The 8,335-nt window shown below is 39.6% G+C and overlaps 1 protein-coding gene across 1 annotated transcript in view; it reads left to right on the forward strand.

Moving 5' to 3' along the window:
- Nucleotides 1–7,897, forward strand: part of dnah1 (dynein, axonemal, heavy chain 1) — a gene marked incomplete at its 5' end in the record, with an annotated part of 293,077 nt that extends 285,180 nt beyond the window's left edge. The window contains 2 exon segments of the mRNA XM_052017691.1: nt 666–897; nt 7,722–7,897. Coding sequence (XP_051873651.1) covers nt 666–897; nt 7,722–7,843 — 354 coding nt within the window.
- Between the last annotated feature and the right edge of the window lie 438 nt (nt 7,898–8,335).

The following is an 8,335-nucleotide window of genomic DNA, read 5'->3' on the forward strand; positions in this document are numbered from 1 at the left end:
TGAGCCCGGTGGTATGTGCACTCAGCGTCCTGTATCTTCTGCCTGAGAGAATGACCTGGGTGGGTGGGGTGCTTGATTATGCTGGCTGCTTCACCAAGGCAGCGAGAGGTATAGACGGATTTCCAGCATCTGCAGTTTTTTCAGACTCTTAAGTGTGGGTGGGTTTTTGGGTTTGGAGGGAAGAACATAGTGGCGGTAACCAGGCAATAACCTACTTTCACAGAGTACAACGTGGCAATCTGTCCTACTCGTCCCACAAAATAATTCTGGTGCATAAATGGGGTAACAACTATTATTTGACCAGAACCAGGTGCAATAATTCATATTACATCCTCAGCCATGTATGTTTGCAATTCCACCCTAATATACTGAATAGCATTAAGGACTTAAGCATCTTATATGTACATACCTTATGTTTTGCAACACAATGTGTATTTGCATTGATGGTTATCTGAGAGAGTATACAACTTTGATCAATTTCAGCCAACTGCAAAGCTCATTTAAATAAAGAAGTTCAGTAAATGTGGGTTGAGTGAGGTAACATTGAACTATATCTACCATATAAACCATGTTTTATATATTCTGTATGAAAAGAAAACAATGTACCTCTTGTTTATTTATATGTTTGAAGGTGTATTCATCCACTTTATACTGTCCAAACACAGATAATTGAAAATGAACCACATGAGTTGATGCGTCCCAGAATTGGATGCTACATCTATGGTCTTTTTTTGGAGGGAGCCCGCTGGGAAGGTACTTCAGCCCAGCTGAGTGAATCTCGACCCAAAGAACTTTACACAAATATGGCCGTGATCTGGTTAATCCCAACTGCAAATCGAAAACCACCACAGGGAGGAATTTATAACTGTCCAATATACAAGACACTCAAACGTGCAGGTAAGAAAAATCCAAGGTCAACCTCGAACAGTCAATAGAAATTAGTATAGTCTGAATATAGGTAATAGTGGAATTAGTGGTGTATTTATTCATTTTACAGGATGTGGGATTATTTGCAAGATCAGCATTTAATGCCCATCTCTAACTGCGTTTGAGAAGGTGGTGATGAGATGCCTTCTTGAATGGCTGCCATGGCTTGTGGTGAAGATATTCGTACAGTGCTGTTAGGGATGAAGCTCTAGGAATTAGATCCAGTGACTATGAAGAGACAGCAATATAGTTAAAAGTTAGGACAGTATGATCAAGTAGAATACTTATAGGTGGAAGCATATCCATAGGTGGTACAGGGTTCAGATTTGGCAAATGCAAAAGTGAATTATTTCAAATGATAGAAATATTAAATAAAATTAGGAAGTATTAAAGACACTCTGCAGGTCAAGCAGCATCTGTGGAGAGGAAAACAAACTTGACATTTTCTGGTCAATACCTTTTGTCAGAACTCATGAAAGTCAGTGATCTGAAATCTTAATTCTGTTTTTCTCTCTCCAGAGATGTTGCCTGACCTGTTAAGTATTTCCAGTATTTCCTGTCTTTACTTTAGGTTTGAGGGTGCCTTTGAAGGAGCCGCGGTGAGCTGCATTTTTAGTTTGTTACACAATGCAGTCACGGTGTGCTGGGTGATGAAGGAAAAGAATATTCAGTGGTAAATGGGATAGCAATCAGGTCATTTTTTTTCCCCCGGATGGTAAAACCTTTGATATAGTTGAAGCTGCAAGTTGATAGTACAGAAATCAGACAATTTGTGCCTTATAGATTGTGCAAAGGCTTTAAGGAGGCAGGAGACAAGTCACTAACTGAAAATTCTCATCTGGATCTTGCAGCGTGCAAGCATAGTCTGCTTCATTATCTGAGGAGTTGCAAATGGAATTGAACATTGCAAGATCAGAGAGAGAGAGGGAGAGGGAGAAATTCATGACCAGGTGTGATTTTAGTGTAGAATTTTAATCTGATCTTTCAGCTCTGGGTATCACTTAACTCTAAATGCTGTGCACCGTGTTTGCTGCTTAGCATTGATGATTTGTGGCTTTGCATCTCATTTTTGGGAATGCTTGGAACTACTTCTGGGGTATGCCTTTTAGTCTTCTTTGAACCAAGGTTGATACCAGAATTGATATTAACTGTAGGATGTGGAAAATGCTGGTTTTGAGATGCCAGATTGCTTGTAACTCTAACCAATTTGATATAGTGGTAGTATCACATAACACAAATGGAGGGCATCCTTAGTGCGGAGACAGGACCTGGTTTTTACAAGTACAGTATGGCTGGCACTCCTACCCATATGGTCATGATCATGGAATAAAACATCTGCAACAGGCAGGTTGATGAAGACAAGGTAAACTGGTTTATCCTATAAGCTCTCTCAACATGTGCTGCAGACCAATCAGTGGGGATGTCCTCTAGGACACAGTCAGTAATGGGGCTACCAAGCCACAGTTGGTGATGGGTATTGAAGGATAACATGATCACACAGTAGTACTCTGTTAAAAACTGTGTTAGGGTATCCTAGGGACATTGTGGTAACCAGGACTAATTGAATACCCGTCACACTTTAGATCCCGGTGATACCAATCTTAATGTATTCAGATCGCGCTGCAGTATCAAAGGGATTCTAAAATAAGTGTGCCCTGATTCCACTCTGATACCTGGTTGATACTGTAGTTAACATGTCTTGAAATAGATTATTGTACCCAGCTAATATTGTAGATGGTAAACTTGATCACAGTCTGGTACCCAGTTGATATTGTAATTAATGCACCCTACTCATATTTCAGTACTCAACTGATAGAGGCAAGTATAGATCCTAGGATGTAGTGATGCAGGAGCCTCAGTCTTTAACCCCATCCAATTGGTTCAAGATACTTATTGCTTGTAAAGAAGTGAACAAACACTGCAGAGGGGATGGGTAATTTGATCACGGAGCCACAGTACAGGGGACCATTCAAGTAGGAGCAGTGAGAAAAAATATGATTGCAAGAGACCCTACAATCTGGAGGATTGTCACTGTCCCTCCAGGAGTTCTGAAGACTGTGTTGCCTGCCTGGTGCCAGGATAAAGGAGATCTCTGTGGAACTAGAGAAGAACCTGGAATAGGAGAGGGACAATCACGTTGTTGTATTCCATGTAGCAATCATTGACATAAGCATAACTCAGAGTTAAGTTCTGTTGACTAACTTATAGAGTTAGGGTCCAAATTAAATCACAAAACCCTAAGCTAATAATCTTGGGAATGTTACTATTGGTTCAGAGAGTTGAATTTTTGTTCAACAGTGTAGGGGAAAGGGTTTTTTATTCATGGGACACGTGCACTAATACAAGAAGTGATGGACTTCACTTTGACCAGGGTGGACCTCGCGTCCTGGTGAATGGAATAATTAGGGCTGTATATAGGACTTTAATCTAAAAAAAAGAGGAAGGTAAGAAAAAGGTAATATATTTAATGGGAAAATTCAATGCCATAGAGCAAATTAGCAATCTGGATAATAAGCAGAATAGTAACAACATTTACGTGGTATCTGAACAGAAACATGAATGTGTAAGGCATAGAGAGATAAGGAATTAATGCAGGTGTGGGATGGTAATAGATAGGCATGATGGCCAGCATAGACATGGTGGGCCAAAGGGGTTGTTTCTATGCTGTACATCTCTATGACGATGACTCTAATGAGACAAGAAGTTTAGCAATTAATATTGCATCAGTAAACAAAGTCAATTCAAGGAAAAATAGCACACTGTTAGAATGAAAGTGTTTTATTTGATTGTATGAAGTATTCATAACTAAACAGAGGAAATAATGGCACAGAGAAAAATCTGTTTGACTTGCTATTACAGAGACCTCGTTGTGTGGTGACCAAGACTGAATTCCTGGATACTTGGTGTTTAGAAAGGATAGGCAAAATGGGAAAGGAAAATGTGGTGCGAGGTGGGAATATCTCTGATCATAAAGGTTGGACATAAGAACAGTAGAGAAGAATTATTTTGACCCAAAAAAAGGAATGGAATCTGCTTAGATCGAGATAAGGGACAAAACTCTGGTTGGAGTCCTTCATATGCAACATAATTGGAGAGAAAATTAATCTATAAATACGAAAAGCTATAAAAAAGCATAACAAAGATGATATAATCACTTTAATCAAGATGACTGGGAAGATCAAAATGGCAGCACTAGCTTGAAAGATGAGTTCATTGAATCTATTCAGAACAGTTTTCTGGAACGGTACATCATAGGAACTAACAAGGTTTCAGATTATATTAGACATCTCACGTAATGACACAGGATTAATTAGTAGTGTCATGGTAAGAGATTCTCCAGGGAAATATAATCACAATTTAATAGAATTGTGAATGCACTTTGAGAGTAATACTGAACAGCCAGCAACTAGAGTCTTCTATTTAAGTTAAACCAATTATGTAAGTATGAGTGGTGCATCCGCTAAGGTAGATTGTCAAATTAGAATAAAATATAGTCCAGTAGATAAATAGCACACATTTAAAAAATATTGAGAAAAGCTCCACAAGAAGTGATATTTCTATGGCTAAGTAAGGAGTTAAGGATAGTTAATAATGTTGTCAGAAAGAGTAGGATTGGATTCGTTTGAGGAAGCAGCAATTAACTGAAGAATTGATGAAAAAAAGACAGAAGAATGATTGAGAATAAGTTAGCCATAAATATACAAGGATACTAGGAGCTTCTGCAACTCTGCAAAAAGGGAGTGATAAAAGTAAATGTGGGCCCCATAAATCCAGCCCCAGGACATCACTGTAAAACAGCAAATGCTGGGAACACTAAGGAGCTCAGGCAGCATCATTTCCACAGACACTGCCTGACTTGTTGAGTGTTTTCAGCATTTTCTGTTTTCATTTTAGATTTCTAGCATCTGCAATTTTTTAATCTTCCTCACAGCAGGAGTTCCTTGGGGAAGTGTTCTTGGCCCAATTCTTCATTAATGACCTCCCATCATAAGGTCAGAAGTTAGAATATGTGCTGTTGATTCCACAATGTTCCATTCCATTCACATCTCCTCAGCCAATGAACTGACAGAATCCTTCAAGACCTAGACAACATTCAGACGTGGACTGATAGGTAGCAAGTAATATTCATGCCACAAAAGTGCCAGGCCGTGATTACTTCCAGCTAGAGAGCATCTAACTACCTACCCTAGATATCACACCATCATCAAGTTGTCCACTATCAATATCCTGGAATCACTCGTGTCCAGAAACTCATCTTCACTGACTACATATATACTGCAGCTCTGAGAGATTATCAATGGCAGGGGTATCCTGTGGTGAGTGACTTGTCTACTGACATCCCAAAGCCTTTCTACCATCCACAAGGCACAAATCAGGAGTGTCATTGACTTCTCTCCACTTTGTTAGATGAGTACAGCTCCAATAACTTTTAAGAAAGTTAATACCATCCTAAACATTAATTTCCAACATCACTGATGCACAAGGATACAAATAGACAGTGAAGATGGTTATCAAGAATTATAGTGGGTAAGTAGGCTGAGGAATAATTCAGATAAGTGCAAGGTGTTACATTTTGTGAAGACAAATCAGGGTAGTACTTTCATAGCCCTGGAGAGTGTTGTAGAACAGAGGGACCTAAGAGTACAAGTACATGGTTCCCTGAAAGTGGCATCTCAGGTAGAGAGGACAGTGAAGGTGACTTTTGGCACACTGGCCTTCATCAGGGCATTGAGTATAGGAGTTGGGATGTTATGTTGCTGTTGGACAAGATGTTGGTGAGGCCGCATTTGGAATATTGTGTTCAGTTTTGGTCATTCTGCTGTTGAAAAGATGCCATTAAGCTGGAAAGAGTGCAGAAAAGATTTATGAGGATGTTGCCGGGACTCAAGGGACTAAGTTATAGAGAGATGTTGCGCAGCCTAGGACTTTATTCATTGCACCGTAGGAGAATGAGGGATGACCTTATAAAGGTGCACAAAATCATGATGGGCATAGACAGGGTGAATGGACACAGTCTTTTTCCCAGGGCTGAGGAATCAAGAATTAGAGGGCAGGAGTTTAAGGTGAGAAGGGAGAGATTTAATAGGAAGCTGAGGAGCAACTTTTTCACCCAGAGGGTGGTCCTTGTAGCTACTCCCACAGCACCTCCCAAACCCATAAGTCTACCACCAAGGTCAAGGTCATTAGATGCTGAAAACACCACCACCACCAGCTGGTTGCCCTCCAAGTTGCATATCATACTGACTCAGAAAATATATTCCCATTCCTTCATCATTGCTGGGCCTATATCCTGAAACTCTCTCTCTCCAACAGCACTGTAAGAATACCTTCACCAGAAGAACTACAATGGTCTATGGAGGCAGCACCTTCTCAAAGGACATTTAGGGATAGGCAATAAATGCTGTCCTTGCCAGTGAGGACCTGTTCCTGAAAAAAATGAATGAATAAAAAGAATGGATGACAGGAAAAATTATAATATGTAGCGGTTAGCGTAACGCTATTACAGTGTCAATGACCCAGGTGCAATTCTGGCCGCTGTCTGTAAGGAGTCTGTACGTTTTCGTCGTGTCTGCATGGGTTTCCTCTGGGTGCTCCGGTTTCCTCCCACATTCCAAAGATGTACAGGTTAGGAGCTGTGGGCATGCTATGTTGGCGCTGGAAGCATGGCAACACTTGTGGGCTGCCCCCCAGCACATTCTCAGTAACGCAAAAAGACACATTTCACTGTGTGTTTCAATGTACATGTGACTAATAAATATCTTATCTCATCTTATCTTAAATGGCTGAGGCATTAAACAAATATTTTGTTAGAAGACCCATTAATTGTAGCAGAAATGGAGTTGAACTAAGGATCCAGAAAAGGGTGCGGAAAAGATTCACGAGGATGCTACTGGGACTGGAGGGATTAAGTTACGATGAGAGACTGGACAGGCTGGGACTTTTTTCTATGGAATATATAAGGTTGAGGGGTGACATTATAAATGACTTTAAAATCATGAGGGGCATAGATAAGGTGGATGGTCACAGTCTTTTTCCCAGGGTAGGGGAGTCTAAAACTAGAGAATTAAGTTGAGAGGGGAAAGACTTAAGAGGGACCTGAGAGGCAAGTTTTTCACACAGAGGGTGGGGAATGCAGAGAAGTGGGACTAGTTCGGATAGACATCTTGGACAGCATGGACAAGTTAGGTTGAAGGGTCTGTTTCCATGTATAACTCCATGATTCTATAACGTCTGAGTGATTTGTGTAAGCAATGCACATTGTATTTCCCAACTGATGGAGTTTGTGTATCTGAATCACACTGCAGTACCCAGTTTACTCAGAAGTTAAAATACCTGATCTTATTGTATTCAGTTGGTAGTCCTGTTCAAAACCTCAGCACACAGATGATTCTGGAAATGGCGTTCCTGGGACAGACTATAGTACCCAAATACTAGAGAAATTTCCTGCATGTTGCACCTCTGAAGACATGCAACATGGAACAAAGAACACCTGAAGTTCTGCTGTCGTGCACCATAATAGCAATGGGGGAGTTTGTGAAAATTACAACTTCCCCACCCCTCTGTCCCACCACTTTCTAAATTGAAAGTGGTTTACTTAATACTTTTACTGAAGTTTGACACAGAGATTTACTTTGAATCAAACATAACAAACAAGAAGTTACATCCATGTATAATTTTTTGATAGTCTTCAGATACTATGTTTATTGAAAATACAGTACTTCAAATATAAAGTACTTTCCATCCATTCCAGATGTGATCTCTTCACTTAAACTTGACAAAATTTCTCTTTTCAGGTACTCTGTCAACAACTGGCCATTCCACCAATTATGTCATAGCTGTGGAAATCCCAACCTCCAAACCACAAAGACACTGGATTAAACAAGGGGTGGCACTAATCTGTGCACTGGATTATTAAGAAGTAGCGTCAGAAGCTAGCTTTGTCAGCTTTTACTGCAGATATAGAATTAAAAGTTGCACCTAATTCCTTATATTCATCACATTCTATTAGTTGTGAATTAAATTTTTCTTATTATTGTTTAGCATGTATTTTTTTGTTGTTGTTTATCATATAGTTGTTTAGAAACAGTCTGAAATTTCCCTTTTAATGAAAAAGTCCAGAGAAAGTTGTGCTCAACAACCATCTACAGAAATCACTTTGAAATATTATCATTTTGCTGAGTGTGCATTGTTATTAGTGAGTAATCTAAGCAAGGAGATGCCCATCCCCACAGACTAATCTAAATCTGATTTAGATTTGTGTTTGTATTCAATTTACACTGATGCTTCTATATGGGATTTGATTTGTTGCTTTGAAGTCCTCTTTTGTTAAAATATTGTCAGGTGTTCTTTTGCTTGACTAAAGTCATATTTCATACATCATTGTTTGCCAACCTGCATCTTATTGGAT

The sequence above is a fragment of the Pristis pectinata genome, chromosome 6 (genome assembly GCF_009764475.1).
Source record: "Pristis pectinata isolate sPriPec2 chromosome 6, sPriPec2.1.pri, whole genome shotgun sequence".
In the NCBI taxonomy this organism is placed as follows: domain Eukaryota; kingdom Metazoa; phylum Chordata; class Chondrichthyes; order Rhinopristiformes; family Pristidae; genus Pristis; species Pristis pectinata.